This window comes from Macaca fascicularis, chromosome 1, assembly GCF_037993035.2.
Source record: "Macaca fascicularis isolate 582-1 chromosome 1, T2T-MFA8v1.1".
Classification (NCBI taxonomy): Eukaryota; Metazoa; Chordata; class Mammalia; order Primates; family Cercopithecidae; genus Macaca; species Macaca fascicularis.
The window spans coordinates 224,492,364-224,515,274 of record NC_088375.1 but is presented as its reverse complement, the minus strand read 5'-3'; the positions used below and the strand labels follow the sequence as shown (position 1 = coordinate 224,515,274).

Genomic DNA, 22,911 nt, shown 5'->3' with positions numbered 1-22,911 from the left:
GTGTAATTAAGCTCTATTATTAACAATAATGCCTTATATTTGTATAGTGCTTTATAATTTACAGAGCGTTAACATCCATCAATTTATCTGATCCTCAAAACAACCCTCTTTGTTTATTTATGCATATGTATAAGTAAAATATGTAATGTTATCTCCAGTTCATAGTTGAGGAAACTAAAACTTGGCTGGGCGCGGTGGCTCACGCCTGTAATCCCAGCACTTTGGAAGGCCGAGGTGGGTGGATCACCTGAGGTCAGGAGTTTGAGACCAGCCTGGCCAACATAGTGAAACCCGTGTCTACTAAAAATACAAAAAAGTAGCTGGGTGTGGTGGCGAGCACCTGTAATCCCACCTACTCAGGAGGTTGAGGCAGGAGAATCGCTTGAACCCAGGAGGTGGAGGTTGCAGTGAGCCAATATTGCGACATTGCACTCCAGCCTGGGCAACAAGAGCGTAACTCCATCTCAAAAAAAAAAAAAAAATGTAGATACTGATTGAGTAAGTCTGGGTTGGGACCTGAGTGTGCATTTCCAACAAGCTCCTAGGTGATGCCAGTGCTCCTGATCCTGGGGACCTCACTTAGAGGAACTAGGCACGGCAGAATAAGGATGCCTGGTGCTGTCCCTAACCAAGAGTCGGTGTTCATTCTGTGCCCTAAAATAAAGATTGCCACTAAATAAAGAGAAAGTGAATGTCTAAGACGTATTCCGTTTCTAGGGAGTGTATATAGCCTGCAGATAATCAGATTCTGGTTGTTGCTTGCTCTGTGTATCTGAAAGCAAGCCAGGATTTCAAGAGCAGCTCCTTAAAGCAAGGAACTTGCTTTCCTCTCAAAGGTCTGTCTCTTCCACTTTCATTTCTTGACTTAAAGGAGGAGCTGATTGCTAACACTTTAGCCTGAAGAATATCTACCAGTAGTAATACTGAATGTTTTTATATATTACCCTGTATTGGTCAATTGACAGATATATTTCTAATGCACCCTGTGAATAAACATTGAGAGAATGCAAAGGAATTATTAATCAGTAAATATTTATTTAATATTTACCATATGTAGTCATTTTTTGCATAATGTCAGTATTAAACAATGAAATTCAGGCTCATGTGTTTTCTATTCTGATAGTTCCCAAATGCCTCACATTGTTAGGGTGCTGAGCGTTTTCTTCAGTTAGTGCTCTAGGATACCCTGGTCCTTTTCTCTGCTTGCTTTTTACATTCAGTTTAGGGATCTTCCCTCTTCTTATTTGCATAAGTTCCTTGCAGAGTCTCTTTAGGAGGCCTACTTTGCATTTGGCATTTAATGAAAGCCGAAGGATCATTTTGTGACATGTGAATTGACCAGACCTCAGTAGCTTTTCCAACTCCTTAATAAATGAATCTAAATATTTTAAAAATTTGGCCGGGCGCGGTGGCTCACGCCTGTAATCCCAGCACTTTGGGAGGCCAGGGCTGGCAGATCACTTGAGGTCAGGAGTTTGAGACCGGTCTGACCAACACAGTGAAACCCTGTCTCTACTGAAAGTACAAAAATTAGCAGGGCGTCATAGTGGGCGCCTGTAATCCCAGCTACTTGGGAGGCTGAGGCAGGAGAATTGCTTGAACCCAGCAGGCGGAGGTTGCAGTGAGCCAAGATTGTACAACTGCACTCCAGCCTGGGTGATAAAGCTAGATTCAGTCTCAACAACAACAACAAAAAATAATAATAATGTAAATAAATAGAAACATTTCTTTTTTTGACATGGAGACAGGATTTATATCACATAAACTTTGCATATAGTTTTTAGTATCACTATCAATATGTGACAGGGTGATACATTTGAACTTTAAAGAGGACGTATTCTACACAGTCAAAATGGCAGCATTTTAAAAAGAAAGAAAATGACGGCTGCTAGATTTAACTTGAGTTCTTTTAGATTTATGTAGACTTATTTATATTTTATTTTAGAGTTTAAAGATAACTTTTGTCTCTTAAACATGATATTAAAACAATTCTTAGAATACTTGTCATTTCCAGAATTAGGTAATATTCATTTCATCCTTAAGCAATTTGAAGAGGAAAAGAAAAACAGCCAGGAAAAAAGTGATAGTTGTTAGTTATGTGAGAAAGAATCAGAGAGAATTTGTTTATGTTCTGTAAAATTCAGTTTATACATATTTGCAAAAAATCCTCTTCAGGAGTCAGACAGTTTTTTCTTTAATATTTATTAATGTCATATTTATCACTTAAAATTAGCCATTCTGATTTTTAAAACTAAAAATGAAAAGAAAAATTAATGTAGAGTCTGTATAAATTTAGCAAGCTTTTGTTGCTAAGTTATCAAACAGGTGGGAGTTATAAACGGACTTAGTACTCATTTGTAGGTCAATAGAAATGATACAAATCAGTGGCAAGATTTTTAAATTCAGAGGCCAAATTATTATTATTGTTGAAAGTTACTTTTTCGTTCCTTAGTAAGTGACTATACAGGCAAATCTTTGGTTTTGTCAGGTGTGGTGATGTGTGCCTGCAGTCCCAGCTAAGGCAAGAAAATCACTTGAGCGCAAGTGTTTGAGACCTGTTTGGGTCCCTGTCTCAAAAAACAAAGCAAACAAAGGAACAAACAAAAACAACAAACTTTGGTCTAGGAGGCAAGGTACTATTTATCAGTTTCAAGCAAACAAACTCCTCTAGAGATGTTTTTGGTAACCACAGTGAGTAAAAGATTGACTATGAAGTAACTGTTTTCATTTACTAGGCTGCCCTGAACTGCTCATCTATGAGTTGGGGTTTTTTTTTTTTTTTTTTTTTTTTTAAAGTGAAAGCATGTTTATTAAGAAAGTAAAGGAATAGGCTGGGTGCGGTGGCTTACCCTTGTAATCACAGCACTTTGGGAGGCTGACGTGGGCGGATCACCTGAGGTCAGGAGTTCAAGACCAGCCGGGCCAACATGGTGAAACTCCATCTCTACCAAAAATGCAAAAATGAGGTGGGCGTGGTGGCAGATGCCTATAGTCCCAGCTACTTGGGAGGCTGAGGCAGGAGAATCACTTGAACCCAGGAGGTGGAGGTTGCAGTGAGCCAAGATTGGGCACTCCAGCCTGGGTGACAGAGCAAGATTCTGTCTCAAAAAAAAAAAAGTAAAGGAATAAAGAACGGCTACTTCATAGGCAGAGCAGCTGAGTATTTTCTTTTCCCAGCAACTTTTATCTCCCGGATAGAAATTCTTTCTAATCCCACTTATTATTTGGAATTCTAAATCCAACATTGCTTTCATAGAGATCCATATTATCAAGATTTGCTTGTATTAGTTAAGAGCTATTGGTTATTATCTAAACAGCCCTTGAAATTATGTTGTTGTGAAGTCAGGCTGCTGTTTTAGGGCTAGGTAAGGTTTTCTGAAAAAGAGGCAATGGTGCAAAGACAGCTGGAAAGACAGAGTTAAAGGTACCTTTTAAAGTGGATCAATTTTATGTAACCAGAGTATAATCTTTGTGTTTTATGTGTTTATTGGAAGAGTTGTCACTTAAAGTGATATTCCTCAAACAGCTAAAAATGTCCTGGGCTTTCTAAATAGAAAATATCTCTAAGTTGTACTTATTAAAATGTGACTGGGGAATTTTAAATTATATTCAGTGGAAGTATATTTGCCCATCTTAATTTTTGTTCTGGTAATTTATTTCTCAAAATTTTAGAGGTGAGGTATTTATTGATTTGTGTGTGTGAAAAACAAGACAAAACACACCTGCTATGAGGAACCTTTTTTAAAAAAAAAAAAAAAAAAAGCTTTCTGATTATCCAGATAACACACTTTAATTGTAATTGTACAATTGAAATGGATAAATTTAACATGACAAAGAATAGCAAATCCTCTGCTCATGGAAAGGTGATTTTTAAACCCTCTTGTCTTACAGAAGAAAACGTTTGGTTGACTAAGAACTGACATGGTCTGCTAATAGGGATTCTTAGCATTTTTAACATCATCCCTGTTTGACTGCTTCTTTTTCTACATTCTTATCTTCTAACTTTTTTCTAGGGCTGCTCTTTTTAGTAAAGCTAAACAAAACCTGGCGTCCTACAGCCTTACTAACCTTTGTTAATCCGCCTGCTCGTCACATCTTTGTATGGCATCTGTGCTCACTCATGGGGGAAAGAGATTCTGGAAGAAGCAACAGCAATAACCAAGGCAAATGTGGGGAAGTGTCTGCATGGGTTGTTAGCATGATGTGTGGGGCCTAGGTTTTACTTCATTTTCTTCAGATAGTGAGGTCGTTAAGGCATGCCATTTGAATAATTTTGAATGACCATAGGGTGACAAACTCACCCCTGTTGTCAATTCTCCTAAGAAATTTGGTGGCAAATTTCATCACTTAAGCCAGAAAATGGAAATTTGGATTAGGGACACCAAATAAGCAAATCTTTATATTAGTAGAAATGTACATAGGCATATGTCTTAATAGACTTCCACATTATTGAGGGGTTTTTTGTTTTGTTTTGTTTTTTAGTTTTTTTGGTTTTATTTTTAAATTTGGTTAAGGCTTTTTTGCTTGCTTTTTCTTCAATTTAATTTTCCTTTTTTACATTTTAATTTTGGTTATTTTGGGGCCATTTTTTGATTTTGTTTTTTCAAAGGACGCGGATTCTGATAGCGGGGACGATTCTGACAAGAGGTCGTGTGAAGAGAGCTGGAAACTGATTACTTCTCTGAGAAAAAAACTACCTCCCAGCAAGTTGCAAACCATTGTTAAAAAATGTGGCCTCCCCAGCAGTGGGAAGAAACGTGAACCAATTAAAATGTATCAGATACCCCAAAGAAGGCGCTTGAGTAAAGATTCCAAGTGGGTCACGATCTCAGATCTTAAAATTCAGGCTGTCAAAGAGATTTGCTATGAGGTTGCTCTCAACGACTTCAGGCACAGTCGGCAGGAGATTGAAGCCCTGGCCATTGTCAAGATGAAGGAGCTTTGTGCCATGTATGGCAAGAAAGACCCCAATGAGCGGGACTCGTGGAGGGCAGTGGCCAGGGACGTCTGGGATACCGTCGGTGTTGGGGATGAGAAGATCGAAGACGTCATGGCCACCGGGAAAGGCAGCACTGATGTAGATGACCTCAAGGTTCATATAGACAAGCTGGAAGATATTTTGCAAGAAGTCAAAAAGCAAAATAACATGAAAGATGAGGAGATAAAAGTCTTAAGAAATAAAATGCTCAAAATGGAAAAAGTCTTGCCACTGATTGGATCTCAGGAACAGAAAAGCCCAGGAAACCACAAAGCAAAGGAGCCTGTTGGTGCTAGTGTTAGTAGCACCTCTGAGAATAATGTAAGTAAAGGAGACAATGGAGAACTTGCAAAGGAAGAACGTGTTTCCCAGCTGATGAATGGGGATCCAGCTTTTAGACGTGGACGTCTGCGTTGGATGAGGCAAGAGCAAATTCGGTTTAAGAACTTGCAACAGCAGGAGATAACAAAGCAGCTTCGTCGTCAGAATGTACCTCATAGATTCATCCCTCCTGAGAACCGGAAGCCCCGCTTCCCCTTTAAGAGCAACCCTAAACACAGAAACTCTTGGAGTCCTGGGACACATATCATCATAACAGAAGATGAGGTTATAGAGCTTAGGATTCCAAAAGACGATGAAGCAAGGAAAGGGAATAAAGAAGAGAGCCAAGAAAAAGGGGGTAAAGGAACTTTTAAGGATCCCCAGTTTCCTTGGGGCTCTCAAGGAATGAGAAGTCAAGATCATATCCAAGTTAGCAAGCAGCACATTAATAATCAGCAACAGCCACCTCAACTACGTTGGAGAAGCAATTCTCTCAATAATGGCCAGCCGAAAAGTACGCGTTGCCAGGCATCTGCCTCTGCGGAGTCATTAAACTCCCACAGTGGTCACCCCACTGCTGATGTGCAGACTTTCCAGGCAAAGCGCCATATTCATCAACACCGTCAGTCTTACTGTAATTATAACACTGGAGGTCAGTTAGAGGGCAGTGCGGCCACTTCCTGTCAGAGGCAGACTGACAAACCCAGCCACTGTAGCCAGTTTGTGACACCTCCGCGGATGAGGAGACAGTTCTCAGCACCCAATCTCAAAGCTGGTCGAGAAACCACAGTATAAATCAGTTACTGGACAAACTTGAAATCATGGTGGAAGAAACAGACAGTGTTAGCTCGTGATTTGATTTGGTTCTACCTTTGGCCTTGAGTTCTTATTATTTACATTATAAATATTAACTGGTTTTATATTGTTAAGACAAAACACTGGTAAAAGTTTCAACACCTCCCTTTTGCTTGTATACCATAAATGGGCAGTTTTTGAAATTTTGGATAAAGCATCAAGAACTTTTTCTGAAACGTTCCTCCTTTTTAGTGCCTAGATAATTAATATACTTACTTACATAGACTTGTCCCATCTTGATGTAAGTTTGTTATGTTTTTATAATGCCTATAAATTAATCTGACATCCAGAAAGACCTGCCTCTTAGTTTATACAGACATTCAAAAGGAGAATTTGATAAGCAGAATTAAATGTCTGTTATTCTTCATAAATGTGAGAAATTGGTTTAAAAATAATAACATGCAACTGGGTGGGCACAACTTTGGATTTCTCATCCATGTCTGTTCCCTTTTAAAAATATAATTAGAATTTTCATAAGCAAAAACTAAAGGTCTTCAAACATATCTTGCCATACATAGCTTTGCATCTTCCACAGAACTTCCACGTCTTCTTTTATTCTGTGTTTTACAAGAAACTCATACAATGTTTTCTTTCTTTTGAATGTATCAGAATATGTATGAAATTTGTCATACCAGAATCTATAAATTGGCACTGTGTCTGGGATTCTGTTTGTGGTTTGCATTTTGAAGTTCAGTGTGTCATTTGACACACACGCACACAAAGTGAACTATTCACCAAAATCATGCCAACAGAAATACCAACAAAAAACTTGTATAGTTTGTAAGGAGGTTATTTGGCCTGAGAGGGAAGAGGTGGGACATGGGGACAAAGCTACAGCATATGGCTCTGTGGTGCTGCTTTTTTCCAATAGTTGATGAAATAGTGAAATAAAAGTTAACTTTGGTTGGGCTTGGAATAAAGGAGATGATACATAATAAACTATTCTTTGGTTAGCAGTAGTAATGCTCGTAGACACTCAAACAAGGAAGGCGAAGTCCTGATGATCGATCATTTATTGTATCAATACCTCATTTTATTTGGTTGTGGTCTCAGTTTGCCTCACTGGAGAATCCACTAAGAAAGATGGATTTTAATGGGAAGAAAAGAATTATTTTTCTACATCGTTCCTCATCTCTTGAGTTTGTCAAAAACTTTTCTAAGAGGCAATGTGAAGAGCCAGAGATGTCTGAAATTGCCTGACTTCATGTTCTGGAAGATTCCTAAGTCACATGAAATCATCTATCAAACACTTTTCTTCCAAATGGTGTGAAAAACTACAGCCAAGATAGCAGTTAGCATTCAAGGAAGCCTTAAAGATTGTGATTATGTTTTTTTTTCCTTTGCGTGTGGGCACTGTGCTTTATTAGAACACGTTATTTTTAATCATAGTATTTTTTCTTTGCCTCTAAGAAAATACTTTCTTAATGCACAGAAAGTTGCTTCCAATTAATATTTTTCCCCTTAAAAAGAGAAGCTTTGAGAGATATTTTTGCTTTCATAGCTAGAACAGTTGAAGTCTTCAACTGAGGTTTTATGGCAGATGAGACGTGGGTAAATGATGTCTGTAATGGGTTGACTTACTGAGATGACAATCTCCTGTGCCATTTGGTTTGAATGTACTTGAGAGGCTGCTTCAAATCAGTCACTTCAATGCATTTTGTGTAAACCCGGTTGTCCTTTTTTATTCCTCTTTAGACATAAATGTGCTAACTATTCCTTTCTAGACACAATTTATTTTCTAAGATTAAAAATAATAATTGCTAGGTTTGGTGGCACACGCCTACAGCCCCAGCTACTTGGGAGGCAGAAGCAGGAGGATCCCTAGAGCCCAGGAATTCTGAGCTGTGGTACACTATGCCGGTTGGGTGTAAGTTTGGCATCAATATGGTGATCTCCCTGAAGTGGGAAACCACAAACTTGCCTAAGGAGGGGTGAACCCAGCCCAGATTGGAAATGGAGCAGGCCAAAACTCCCAGGCTGACCAGTAATGGGATCTTGCCTATGAATAGCTAGTGCACTGCAGGCTGGGCAACAGAGTGAGAACCTGTCTTAAAAAAATATATATATATATATTTATTATATTATTCAGGTTTCAACTCTGTAGCAAAAATGGGCTCTCATTTCCCTGACTTGAGATAACATAGGGTAGGTCCATATATTTTCATTCTTATAGTGGTCTTTTCATGGGAGTGAATGAGTTACTCTCCGCTGGTGATTAGGTAACACTGTACAATGAAGAATTATATAATATATTCATTTACAGCTGTGGATTGTGGTAAGGACTGTGTGTCCACAGTGATGTTCCAAAGAATTGGGTTTATATTTGTGCTTCATCTGTTAATCCCAGGTGTCCTCATGTTGCTGAAATATTTAGATAGCTAAAGGATCCCTTAATTTCACAGACGACCAGGAAGAAATTAACCAAGATTTTATTGACTGCTATGTATGTCCCATGGTGCATTTCTGAGCAAATGCTTATCGTAGAGAATAACTTTGTATGAATAAAATTGAATCTCTTACTAAATAAGTAACTAGTGCCATGCTTTTGTGAGCTCTTGGTATGGCCCATATTACTTTGTTTTTTGTTTTTGTTGTGACAGTCTTGTTCTGTCGCCCAGGCTGGAGTGCAGTGGCACAATCTCAGCTCACTGCAACCTCTGCCTGCGAAATTCAAGCAATTCTCCTGTCTCAGCCTGCTGAGTAGCTGGGACTACAGGCGTGCGCCATCACCCCTGGCTAACTTTTGTATTTTTAGTAGAGAGTAGAGTATTTGTATTTCACCATGTTGGTCAGGCTGGTCTTGAACTCCTAACCTCAGGTGATCCACCTGCCTCGGCTTCCCAAAGTGCTGAGATTACAGGCGTGAGCCACTGCGCCTGGCCTGTTTTTTTAATGTGATTTTTCTCTAAGCTTAAATACCACAAGGCCAAAGAGAAATGGTCATAATTTAAACCATTATTATATTGTTGAAGTATCCCTAGCTATTATTATAGCAAAGTGGGAAGAAAATGTTTATGCTATTGAAGTTGTGTAATGATCCGACATTAATGGGAATATAGAGGAGTCCTAATTAATTGGTATAATGTCACAAAGCAGAATGGTATTCCTTGGAGAGTTAAAGACATTCTCTTTAAGTCTAAACCAAAGTCTATTCCTGCTTCTGATTCCTTCTAGCCCAGTGAATTATTTATCTTTTCACTGGTAATGTGGTGAATGGGAATTGTTTATTACATTGAAGTGACTTGAAGTGACCTTTTGTGCTTTAGGTGCAGGTTGACGCTGAAAAAAAACAAAACACTGAATTTGTCACACCTATGTCTGCATTAAAGGCTGTTTTACTACGGGAAGTTACATAGACTTCCTGCAGTCAGCTGCTGTGCCCCCAGTGCCTTACTGGTCCTTTGTAGACTCGCCTTAATGATTTGTACAAATGACTGGGAGGAGGGGATGCTGCCTGTGTCCTGGTGAACCTTAATGAAGGAGCCATCTTAGGTGCAGTGCGAAACAAGCATTTGTTCTGTACTGTTAGAGCCAAAATTGTCATGAGCAATACTGATAATTGTCCAGTTTATGTCATCTTTCCCAGATTTTAAAATCTGTTCTAGATATTCTTAGCTTGAACCACTTTTGATTGTGAAATGTATTAGTTGTTGTCCCATTATTACTGTAAAATGAAATTTTGAATCTTCTTGTTAATAAACTGTGGATTTCCCCCCTCAATTTCTTAAACAACAACAACAACAAAATGCTTGAAGATTGTCTTTGAGTGTAAGATCTGCCTTTTCAGAAAGGGAGTGTTAGTTTGTAATGTTATAAAATAAAGACCTCATTCAATAAAAGTTGAAGTCATCTTTTAAGAGTGTGATTTCTCTCTATTTGGGAAGAGGGAAAAGGAAAGCAAGGTAATGCTAACTAAACCTGGTTTTGACTTTCATTTATTGCTTTTTCTTCTGAAGATGGTTGTAAACTAAATCTTTTTAATATTTTTACGTGGACTTGATTAGTTTTAAAGCTTTTGCTTTAGCTACTCTTTTCTGTTTAACAAAATTCTGTCCTAAACAAGATCTTTCAGCCCTATTTTATGCCACATTTCACTTACATAAAATCTTTTCTCACAAAAGATGAATAAGGATATTACTTTCTGATTTGAGTTTAACCGTGTTTTCAGTTTTTTCTCTACATACTCTTGGTTTGAAGTTCTTTCAAATGAAATTATTTATTTCCCTTCCTATAGGTAGAAACTAAATTTCTAAAAAGTTTTGAGTGACTCTGCAGCTTTTCTTTCTCCTTTAACCTCTGCTTTTCTTCACCCAGAGTATCAGTGGTGCACTAGAGAGGAAACAGGACAAAGCAGAATATTTTTCTGGAATGGACCACTGGTCTCAATGAAAATTTGTACCTGACATTATTTTTTAATGTTTAGAAGCAACGTAATCATGCATCATGGGGTAGAATACAAAATCCACATGAGTTTCTAATATGAAATCTGGAACTTCAGAGAATTGTTATGCCTGAATTGGTCTGCTTCCGGCCTCATACCTTTTTCCTTCAGGTACTTTGTATTCCTCTGCTGTTGGAGAAACTGATGGAAAAGTTGCAGTGTTCCTACTGTTTGTAGGGTGACACGGAAGATTACAGTGTGATATGTGTAGTGACTCTGTGCTGATGAGACTGTGACCACACAGTGCTGCTAGTGGTGAGGAGCTAAGTTAAGTGTTGTCAACAACTGGGGTGTCATCTTGGGTGTGGATATTTTCCTTCTGGCTATTGCTTGCTAATTATAATCTGCCATTAGGAGCCAAGCCTCTAATGTCTAAAACAGCCTAACTGGAAAACTCAGAATGATGATACTGATTTTACCTTAAATATCACCTTCTCAGAGGTGCCTTAATTGTGCCACCATGCTCTCTCATCGAGAATACTGCAGTACCCTAACTTGTCTCTTTGCTTCTATTCTTGACCCCTGTAATCCATTGTCCACATAGCAACCAACATCATCTTTTAAAAGCATAAATCATATCTTATCAGTGTCCTCAGGGGCTTTCCATTGCATGAAAGAATCTTAGTCTTATTGTAGTCTCCAAGGCTTTACATGTTTTGGCTGCTTACCAACCACTCTTAACACTGTCACTCTCACACCACAGATACTCTGTCTGCCCTTTTGTTCCTTGTATATGCCAGGTTTCTTCCCACCTCTGGGCTCTTGTACTTCTCAAGCCTGGATCCCGTTTCCATCATGCTTACCTCCCCTTCCAGACCTGAGCTCCTGAGCTCTTTCTGCCCAGCCCACCATAAGTTGACTCACTGTTTTAATAATGATGGCCTGTAATTATCTTTTCTTTGTACTTGTTTTGTTCTTCCGTGAGAATGTAAACTCACCTAGAATAAATGCCGTATCTATCTTACTCACTTCGCCAGTCATATAAATCCATTACCTGGAAGAGGGGTTCTCAAACTGTTATGTCAATTAGAATTTGGGGTCTTACAAGAACACAGACTATTGGGCCCACCTCCAGAGTTTCTGATTCACTAGGTCTGGGGCGAGACCTGATAAATTTGCATATCTGATAAATTCCCAGGTGATACTGTTGCTGCTGGTCCAGTAACCACCTTTGATAACCAGTGATCTGGAATGGGGGCTTGGTAAGCATTTTCTGTAAAACGCTGGATAGTAAATATTTTAGACTTTGTGGACCATGTGGTCTTTTTTGTGAAACTGTTCAACTCGTTGTAGTAGGAAAGCAGCCATAGACAGTATGGAAACGAACAAGGGTGGCTGTGTTCCAATCAGACTGTTTACAGAAACAGGCAGGGGGCTGGATCTCACCTGAAGGTCATAGTTTGCCGACCCCGATCTAGAAGGTAGCTACTTCTGATAAATATTTATCTAAAAGATCAGTATGTGACTGTGTATGTGATCTAGAAGACAGATATATGTCAGTTGCTGGGATAAGTGGTAAGTGACAAATGTGTGGTCCCTGGCCTCATAAAGTTCTCAGAGTTGTGGAGGGAGACAGCTGTAATAACCACACCGGTAGTGAGTCAGTACATTTGTGACAAGTGCCATGGTGGAAAAATACAAGGTGCTCTGAAAGGGTTTAACGGGTGCCTTTGGGAATGAAAGGTGGCCTCTCATTGCTCTTAGCTGACAATGTTTTTGTTTCACTGAGGAAAAAAAGCAATCAGAAGAAAACTTTGTTTTCTTCCTTTGTCTAGTTTTGCCTGCATTCCTGTACTGGGCTTTCCCTCCTGTTAGTGGATGAACTGTCCTTGATCCTCTCCTAGCCCAGCCCTTGCTCCCTGCATTCCATACCCTCTCAAGAACTTGTTGAACATTTACCCACTTCTCTTTTACGTCATCAGTTTCTCTCCTGGATTATTACTGCCAGCATGCAAACATGTCACCAGTTGGAAAAGTTTTCTGTACTTATTACGTCCCACTTACCCACTTCCCATTCTTTTTTTTTTTTTTTTTTTTTTTTTTTTGAGATAGAGTCTTACTCTGTCACCCAGGCTAGAGTGCAGTGGCACAATCTCAGCTCACTGCAACCTCCACCTTCCAGGTTCAAGTGATTCTCCTGCCTCCTGAGTAGCTGGGACTACAGGTGAACGCCACCACACCTAGCTCATTTTAGTATTTTTAGTAGAGACGGGCAGGGTCTCACCATGTTGACCACGCTGGTCTTGAACTCCTGACCTTAGGTGATCCACCCGTCTCAGCCTCCCAAAGTGCTGGGATTACAGGTGTGAGCCACCACTCCTGGCCCCATTTTTTCTTTTCATTATTTCCTATCCTCATTCTTACCGGAACTCATCTAGTCAGACTCTTGTTCTCCCCTCACCGCCAAAGCTGCTCTTATCAGGGTCATGAAAGCTCTTCTTGATGACGGATTTAGTACATTTTCTCAGTCCTTATCTTACTGAATGTCTCTGGCATTTGACACAGTTGCCTACTCTTCATGGGACACTTTCTTCTCTTGGCTTTTTCTTTTCCTTGGACCTTTCTAGCTGCTCCATCATGGTCTCTGGCCACAGACCTTGGCTATTTCTATATGTTTCTCTGTTCCCCCTTCCATTTTTGTACTGATGATGAAGATAATGATAACTGGTATATTGAGCATGTATTACGTGTATTTATACACATAAACCTTTTACATGTATTGACTCATTGAGTCCTCACAACACCCCTCTTCTGTGAGGTAGGTATTGCTTATTCCCTTTTCACATACTTTCCCAGTGTAACATGGCTACTCAGCGGGGCAACCAGAGCCAGTCCCAGGGAGTCATTCTGTCTGCAAACCTCTGCCCCACCTCGCCTTCTGCTGATTCTCAGGTGTCCTCTCTCCAGCCTGGGCCCCTGCCCTGAGCTCTAGATTCTGACATGCAACTACTACCTGACATCCAAATCACTGGCAGGCAGGCACCTTGCATTTGAACCATTTGAACTGGAGCAGCTAGCTCAAGGCAGAAATCCAAGTCATCTTTAGTTTCTGTTTTTCTTCACATCTCATGATCAGATCATCAGTAGATCCTGTTTAAACACTCTCCCTGTAAAACATATTCTGACTCCATCTCTTTTCACCACCTTTGCTGCTAATACCCTGGTCCAAGCCACCACAGTGCTGGACGGTGCTGTGACAGCCTTGTGACCATTCTTCTTATTTCCATAGTTCCTCCTAAGTCCCACAGAGAATAATGTTTTTAAAACATATCCCAGGCCGGGCGCGGTGGCTCAAGCCTGTAATCCCAGCACTTTGGGAGGCCGAGGTGGGTGGATCACGACGTCAGGAGATCGAGACCATCCTGGCTAACCCGGTGAAACCCCGTCTCTACTAAAAAATACAAAAAAACTAGCTGGGCGAGGTGGCGGGCGCCTGTAGTCCCAGCTGCTCGGGAGGCTGAGGCAGGAGAATGGCGTGAACCTGGGAGGCGGAGCTTGCAGTTAGCTGAGATCCGGCCACTGCACTCCAGCCTGGGCGACAGAGCGAGACTCCGTCTCAAAAAAAAAAACAAACATATCCCAGCTCTAAACCACCCAGCAGTTTCCATTAGAATATATCCCCAGACCTTACCATGGTCTATAAGGCCATCCATACCCCATTTGCTACCTGATTACATCCGCTGCATCTCTTACCCTTCTCTGTACTCTGCCATTCCATCCACACAAGTTTTCTTGCTTTTCCTGAAGTACATGGTGCCCCTTTCCGTTTCTGGACCTTGGCACTTGCTGTTATTATTACTTTGAGTAGAATAACCCCTGCCAAAGACCTCTACATGCTTGCTTAACCCTTCCCAGACCACTCAGTCTAGAAGTCTGTCTCCCATTCTTCTCCCTGGTAGTCTCTAACCCTACCTTTATCTTTCTTCATACTAGTACTCTGCACTAAAATCAGCGTATATTTTGTTTACTGTTTATCATCTCTGTCTCCCTTGTCAATGGAACCCTGTCTTATTGACCACTAGCATCTGGCACATAGTAGGAGCACAAAAGGTATTTCCTGAGTGGATGGATGGATAATGTTTTAAAAAGCATGCTCTGTATTGCCTGGGCTCAAGTTCCATTTTTAGCATTTGCTTAACCTCTTTCTCTTTAACATGAAGCTGACTATATAATACCATCTTTATTTTGTTTTTTTGTTTTTTGGTTTTTTATTGAGACAGATTCTTGCTCTGTTGCCTAGGCTGGAGTGCAGTGGCACGATCTCGGCTCACTGCAACCTCTGCTGCCCGGGTTCAAGCGATTCTTGTGGCTCATCCTCCCAAGTAGCTGAGACTACGGGCACATGCCACCACACCCCGCTAATTTTTTTTGTATTTTTAGTAGAGATGAGTTTTCCCATGTTGGCCAGACTGGTCTCGAACTCCTAACCTCAGGTGATCCGCCCACCTGGGCCTCCCAAAGTTATGGGATTACAGGCGTGAGCCACCACGCCTAGCCTAGTACCATCTTTATAAGGTTATTGGGAAGATTGTAATAATTCACATTTAACATTAAGAACACTTCCTGATATAAAACAAGCTTAAAAACCAGGGTAGATAGGTAGGAGAGAACATACTAGTAGAGAGAACAGCCAGTGCTGTGCCTTTATAAATATGGGGCTTATTTTGAACTAGTTGGAATTTCTTTCTTTCTTTCTTTCTTCTTTTTTTTTTTTTTGAGACGGAGTCTCTCTCTGTCGCCCACGCTGGAGTGCAGTGGCGCGATCTTGGCTCACTACAAGCTCTGCCTCCCAGGTTTACACCATTCTCCTGCCTCAGGCTCCGAAGTAGCTCGGACTACAGGCTCCACCACCATGCCTGGCTAATTTTTTGTATTTTTAGTAGAGACGGGGTTTCACTGTGTTAGCCAGGATGGTCTCGATCTCCTGACCTCGTGATCTGCCTGCCTTGGCCTCCCAGAGTGTTGGCATTACAGGCGTGAGCCACTGCACCCGGCCATTAGGATTTCTTATAAACATAAATGCCTATGGAAAAAATTATTTTTATCACCACGCCCAGCTAAGGGGTTTCACCAGTCGGCCAGGCTGGTCTTGAACTCCTCACTCAGGTGATCCACCCACGTCGGACTCCCAAAGTGCTGGGATTACAGGCATGAGCCACTGCGCCCAGCCAAAATGTATTATTTTTTAATGTGCCTTCCATAATTAGTTTTTATCACAAAATGAACAGAACAATAGTATATGAATCTCATTAGCCATTTGTTGTGGGAAATGGTGATGATATACAGTGTGCTTTTTAAAAGCTCATAAGTAGCCCGGTTTGGGGAGGGGGCCAATTCTATAGATGATATTGATATTTTGACTATCAATTGTGGTCAAAATGCAGTTAAAGTTTTATGTTTGTTTGTTTTTGTTGTTGTTTTTGAGATGGGGTCTCGCTCTGTCCTCCAGGCTGGAGTGGAGTGGCACAATCTTGGCTCACTGCAACCTTTACTTCCTGGGCTCAAGTGATCCTCCCACCTTAGCCTCCCGAGTAACTGGGACTACGTATGCCCTCCACTATGCCCGGCTAAGTTTTGTGTTTTTAGCAGAGACAGGGTCTCACCATGTTGCCCGGACTGGTCTCAAACTCTTGAGCTCAAGTGATCTACCCGCCTCTGCCTCCCAAAGTGCTGGGATTACAGGCATGTGCCACCACACCTGGCCCAGTTAATGTTTTTAGATTCACAGGGCTATGGGAAATCTCTCATGTTAGTTTTGGTTACTAAAGCACAGCCACAGCTGTTAGGGAAGGTCATCCTCATTCCTTAACTGTCAGAGTCTGAGAATTTTGTGTTCATTGGTAGTTTGACCAGCCTGTCCACTTATTCTTGAAGAAATCCTCAAGATAAAGTATTTTTTTTTTTTTGAGACGGAGTCTCGCTGTGTCACCCAGGCTGGAGTGCAGTGGCCCGATCTCGGCTCACTGCAAGCTCCGCCTCCCGGGTTTACGCCATTCTCCTGCCTCAGCCTCCGAGTAGCTGGGACTACAGGCGCCCGCCACGCCCTGCTAGTTTTTTGTATTTTTAGTAGAGACGGGGTTTCACCATGTTAGCCAGGATAGTCTCGATCTCTTGACTTCGTGATCCACCCGCCTCGGCCTCCCAAAGTACTGGGATTACAGGCTTGAGCCACCGCGCCCGGCCTAAGATAAAGTATTAACATTTTTTTCTACGTGATGATTTTTAGGTAAAACAGCAGCATTTCTGTTTTTGCTAAAATAATTCCGTGTAATGTATAGTTTTTCCCCTACTCCCCAGCTTTTTGAGACATTTCAAACAGAGAAGCTGAAAAAAATACTGTAATGAACTTTTGTATACCTTTCCTGAATTATGTGAAAATTATAGATATCATGACAGTTTACCTCAAATACTTCCATGCTTATCTCCTAAAATCAAGAATTTTTTTTTTTTTTTTGGACAGAGTCTCGCTCTGTCACCCAGGCTGGAGTGCAATGGCGCAATCTCAGCTCACTGCAAACTACGCCTTCCAGGTTCAAGTGATTCTCCCACCACAGCCTCCCAAGTAGCTAGGACTACAGGCACTTGCTATCATGCCTGGCTAATTTTGTATTTTTAGTAGAGACGGGGTTTCACCATGTTGGCCAGGCTGGTCTTGAACTCCTAACCTCAGATGATCCGCCTGCCTCGGCCTCCCAAAGTGCTGGGATTACAGGCACGAGCCACTGTGCCCAGCCAGGAATATTCTCCTAATACTATCCCATCTAGGAAATTGAATACAGATCCAATATTGATTCAATATTATATCATGTACAGTCCATTTTCAAATTTCCCTAATTATCTCAAAAATTAGGAGAGTGTTTTAATCCAAGATCCAGTCAAGGTTTATATATTTCATTTGGTTATGATTTTTTAAATTTTTCATAATACTGGTATTTTTGAATTATCTAGGTCACATTCTGATTTATCTGATTATTTCCTCAATATTAGATTCAAGTTAAACCTTTTTGTTAAGAATGCTATAAAGGGGCCGGGTGCGGTGGCCCACGCCTCTAATCCCGGCACTTTGGGAGGCCAAGACAGGTGGTCACCTGAGGTCAGGAGTTCGAGACCAGCCTGGACAACATGGTGAAACCCCGTCTCTATTAAAAATATAAAATTTAGCTGGGCATAGTGGTGCACACCTGTAGTCCCAGCTACTTGGGAGGCTGAGGCAAGAGAATTGCTTGAACCTGAGAGGCAGAGGTAATAGTGAACTGAGATTGTGCCATTGCATTCCAGCCTGGGTGACACAGCAAGACTCCATCTCAAAAAAAAAAAAAAAAAGAATGCTATAAAGGGGCCACGCACGTTGGCTCACTGTTGTAGCCCCAGCTACTTGGGAGGCTGAGGCATGAGGATCACTTGAGCCCGATAGGTCTAGGTTATAGTGCGCTATGATTGTACCATTGCACAGCAGCCTGGGTGACAGAGGGAGACCTTGTCTCCAAAAAAAAGGAAAAAGATTGCTGTAATGGTGATGTTGTGTACTTCCCATTGCATCACATCAGTAGACATAAAATGTCAATTTGGTCTATTATCGATAATGTTAAAGTTTGGTAAATTTGGTTAATGTGATGTTTCCCAGCTCTCTCCATTGTAAATATTTCATTTCTCTTCTTACTAATAGATATCTGGGCATGGACTTTGGATCATATGCATATTCTGTTTCCCATGCATCTTTTACTCAATTATTTTAGCTTTTTGTTGTTTGTTGTTGTTGTTGTTGTTGTTGTTAAGATGGGATCTCTTTCTCTGTCGCCCAGGCTGGAGTACAGTGGCATGATCTCAGCTTACTGCAGCCTCCACCTCCCGGTCTCAAGTCATCCTCCTACCTCAGCCCCTCTAGTAGCTGGGACTACAGGTGTGTGCCATCACACCTGGATAATTTTGGTATTCTTTTGTAGATGTGGGGTTTGGCCGTGTTGCCCAGGCCAGTCTGAAATTCCTGGACTCAAGAAGTTTGCCTGCCTCAGCCTCCCAAAGTGCTGGGATTATAGGCATTGAGTCACTGTGCTTAGCCTATTTTAGTATTTATTAATGATCCTTGCTTGATTCAATTATTACTTGTGGGGTTGCAATGTGGTGATTTTCCAATTGTCATTTCTTCTGCATTTATTAGCCACCTTTTTTTTTTTTTTTTTTTTTTTTGGTTTTTGTTTTTCGGATGGGATCTTGCTATGCTGCCCAGGCTGGAGTGGCTATTCACAGACCTGATCATAGCACACTGCAGTCTTCAACTCCTGGGCTCCAGGGATCCCAGGGGCTGGGCATGGTGGCCCACACCTGTAATCCCAGCACTTTGGGAGGCCAGTAACTGCCTCAGCCTCAGCCTCTTGAGTAGCTGAAATGAACAGGTGCATGCCCCATGCCTGGTAATTAGCTAGCTTTTTAAAAACTTTTATTTAAAGAAGAGTTTCCCCTTTTTCTTTCCTTCTTTCAGTATCACCATGGAGTCATGAATTCTTTCTATATTCAATGTACTATGTTATTTTTCTGTTGATTTATTGGTCAGTGGGATCCTGTGTCCTTCTGAAATGGCCCCAGTGGTGTTTGAGTTCTTCTATCCTTTCTGACACAAAATATTTCAGACTCACCTGGTACTTTCCTTGCTTCAGACCTGGAAACAGCTATTTTTTTCAAGGAGCCCTGGTTCCTTTTAGTGGCCGTGGTATTTAGAAACCAAGATGTAGGTGCTAAGAATGCTTAAAAAATAACCTTTAAAAAAATTGCCTGAGGCCGGGCGCAGTGGCTCACACCTGTAATCCCAGCACCTTGGGAGGCTGAGGCGGGTGAATCACGAGGTCAGGAGTTTGAGACCAGCCTGGCCGACATAGTGAAACCCTGCCTCTACTAAAAATACAAAAAATTAGCCCGGCATGGTGGTGCACACCTGTAGTCCTAGCTACTCGGGAGGCTGAGGCAGGAGAATCGCTTGAGCCTGGGAGTTGGAGGTTGTGGTAAGCCGAGATCACATCACTGCACTCCAACCTGGGTGACAGAGTGAGACTCTATCTCAAAAAAAAAAAAAAAAAAAAAATTGCCTGTCATTTTGATATTGTATTATCATGTAAGAGGGCTTTCACATGTTTTTAAAATGGTTCGTCTCTTGGTCCTTCCTCTAGTACTGTGTGGGTAGGCAAGTCAAGTGCTAAAATCTTCATTTAAAGATGAAGAAAGTGAGGGTTAGAGTGGATTTAACTTTCTCAGAATTATAAGGCTAGTAAGAACAAGTGCCAGGACCCCAAACCCAAGCCTTTTACCTGTTTAATTTTTTGTTTATTTTTCTTTTTTTTCATAACATGTAGTCTCCTAAAAAGTGTGTTTAGATATCTAATAAAACTACGTAGTTGGCTGGTGGTCTTGGTCCCTGCCTGCCCATCTAAAGAGAACACTTCCTTTGTGAGAATAACTGACAAATGACCAGAACCATAGAGGATAATGCATCCTTGTGAGCATTGCTTTGGGAGCTCCTTTTGTAATGGAGTTTGCTGAATGGCTTTCAGCAGTGCTTTGTGATGCATGCAGTGTTTGATATGGGACTTGGAGAGCTCTGTTTGGAAACAGTGGATGGTCATACTTAAACACCCTTTGTCTCATGACAGCCTGTAATTGGGTCACTGCTAGGGAACCAAAAGAAGTAGCAGGGCTGGGTGTGGTGGCTCATGCCTGTAATCCCAGCACTTTGGGAGGCCAGTGGTGTGCAGATCACAAGGTCAGGAGTTCGAGATCAGCCTGGCCAACATGGTGAAACCCCGTCTCTACTAAAATACAAAAATACAAAGATTAGTCGGGCGTGGTGGTGGGTGCCTGTAGTCCCAGCTACTGAGGAGGCTGAGGCAAGAGAATCGCTTGAACCCGGGAGGTGGAGGTTGCAGTGAGCCAAGATCGCGCCATTGTATTCCAGCCTGGGCAATAGAGTGAGACTCCGTCTCAAAAAAGAAGGACGAAACCCTGGCAGTCCTTCTTAGAACGCTTATGCTTCTGCTGTAATTTAGTGTGTGCTGTTTGCAGGTCTCTTTCTTAACCCTACGTATTTTATTTTCACTAAAATGCAAGTTTTTCAAATTAACAACCTAAGGAAACTTTTTAGACATTTGTCCCCTATTCTCTCCCCACCGTGAGAGTTTAATATCTCAGATTTACTACATTATCTGTATACTGTATATATTTGTACTTCAATCCTCTCAGAACCATTTTTTGGCCATTTGGGGTGATATTACCCTTATTGAAAAATGCGTGGAATAGATGAAAAAATGAAGGATAACTCTGATTTGTATTACAATAATCCTTTTTTTTTTTTTCTTCTGTGACAGAGTGCAGTGGCGCAGTCTCTGTTCACTGCAACCTCTGCCTCCCGGGTTCAAGCAGTTCTCCTGCCTCAGCCTCCTGAGTAGCTGGGATTACAGGCATGTGCTACCACGGCAGCTAATTTTTGTATTTTTAGTAGAGACAGGGTTTCTCCATGTTGGTTAGGCTGGTCTCGAACTCCTGACCTCAGGTGATCCACCCGCCTCAGCCTCCCAAAGTGCTGGGATTACAGGCATGAGCCACTGCACCTGGTCAGTAATCCATCTTATAATTGCATATTGAAAATAAAGTATCTTACTTGAATAACTAATTGCAATCTATAAATTATTTCAGTCCTAATAGCACTGTGAGCTTTTGGTTACCTGAAGGCTAAACTCATCCAACTGATCAAAGATAGTAATTTTTCACCCATAGGAAGCATCAAAGTCTACAATCTTAATTTTTTTTTCCTTCCAAAGAGTTAGATAATTGAGATTTTTTATGATACTGGTGACTTTAATCTTTTTCAATATTGTTTTTCTCTGGAATTTATTGATATATATTACCTGAATATATTCTAATGCTTAAGGTATACACACATTATTTCACTTAAAAATTCCCACTTTCTCCTACCACTACCCCAGGTAAAGAACTCTTGAGTCTTTGAGGGAGTAGAAACATACTGTAGTGGGTTTTTTCTTTTTCACGTTTACCCATTACAGACCATCTTGTGTGATTTGTGGGTTTTTTCCCTGAACATTTCTCTGTATGTCTTTTTATTATTGTTTCCTGCCTTTGTCTCTTTTCTTTGTCCTTTGCTTTCTCTACTTCCCCCAATATTCCTTCCATTTCTCTTTCCCTGCCCTCTTATTTCTTCCCACTCCTACATGTTATCTCCTTTCTTTTCATTCAGGACTATGAGAGTAAATTGCAGGCCTTGCAGAAGCAGGTTGAAACCCGATCCCTGGCTGCAGAAACAACTGAAGAGGAGGAAGAGGAGGAAGAAGGTGAAATCTAGAGACTGAAACTTTCCTGTGTATATCTTTTTGAAGTTATATTATCAAATTAGTCATTTATGCATAATCAAAGCTGAATTCCTCTTAGTTGGACCTATCATTTATCGACATTTTACTGAGCCAGTTTACAGATGATTGAATAGATGTGCAGTGTTGAGAATCCAGGCTGTATTTTATGAGGTGGGAATGGGGGTGATAGTGTTCTTAGACCTTCACAAGGTTTCTGAACACATCTTGATTTAAATCCCTTAGAAAGTTTACATGCACTGTCTCTCATATTACTGTAGATATGACTTTTATATACCTATTAAAAATATAGAGCTTAATCTTTGTTAAGACAGTCTGTTCAATTTGAAGCCATTTCTGGCAAATTTCTAGTCATATTGCTTAGTCATGTTTGCCTATCTTAGATTTTCCAGCATTTCCTAGTTGAGTTAGGGCTTTCATTGTTACTTATTGCCTTATAATGCAGTATGAACACTTATCACAGTTCATTTTTCCACCCAACCTCTTGGCAATCTCAAGGCTTCAAACTAACTTTGAAGGAACTCTTAAGTTATGTATTACATTTCTTATTTATTTATTTACTTCTTTATTTTTGGACAGAGTTTTGCTCTTGTCGCCCAGGCTGGAGTGCAATAAATAGTGCAGTCTTGGCTCACCGCAACTTCCGCCTCCTGCCTCAGCCTCCTAAGTAGTTGGGATTACAGGGATGCGCCGCCATGCCCGGCTAATTTTGTGTTTTTAGAGGAGACAGGGTTTCACCGTGTTGGTCAGGCTGGTCTCAAACTCCTGACCTCGGGTAGATCTGCCTGCCATGGCCTCCCAAAGTTCTGGGATTATAGGCATGAGCCACTGCGCCCAGCCAATTTCTTATTTTTAAATAAGCAAGATGGTACCTTTTTTCTCTCTGTAATAGAAAAAAATAAATACATGAAGTCATACAATATAACAGAGGTCAGGAGTTTGTCTTT

At 41.0% G+C, this 22,911-nt stretch overlaps 1 protein-coding gene across 32 annotated transcripts in view; it reads left to right on the top strand.

Annotated features, from left to right (window-relative positions):
- KIF1B (kinesin family member 1B) overlaps positions 1-22,911 on the top strand; it is a 177,546-nt gene that overhangs the window by 91,733 nt on the left and 62,902 nt on the right. For 24 of the 32 annotated variants that reach the window (XM_045387517.2, XM_045387470.2, XM_065534466.2 and 21 more), the window contains one exon: positions 21,835-21,928. In XM_045387517.2, the coding sequence (XP_045243452.2) occupies positions 21,835-21,928 (94 nt within the window). Of the gene's footprint in view, positions 1-4,609; positions 10,009-21,834; positions 21,929-22,911 lie in introns of those variants that run through there. The other 8 variants (XM_045387540.3, XM_074020665.1, XM_074020673.1 and 5 more) reach the window with 1 other exon arrangement.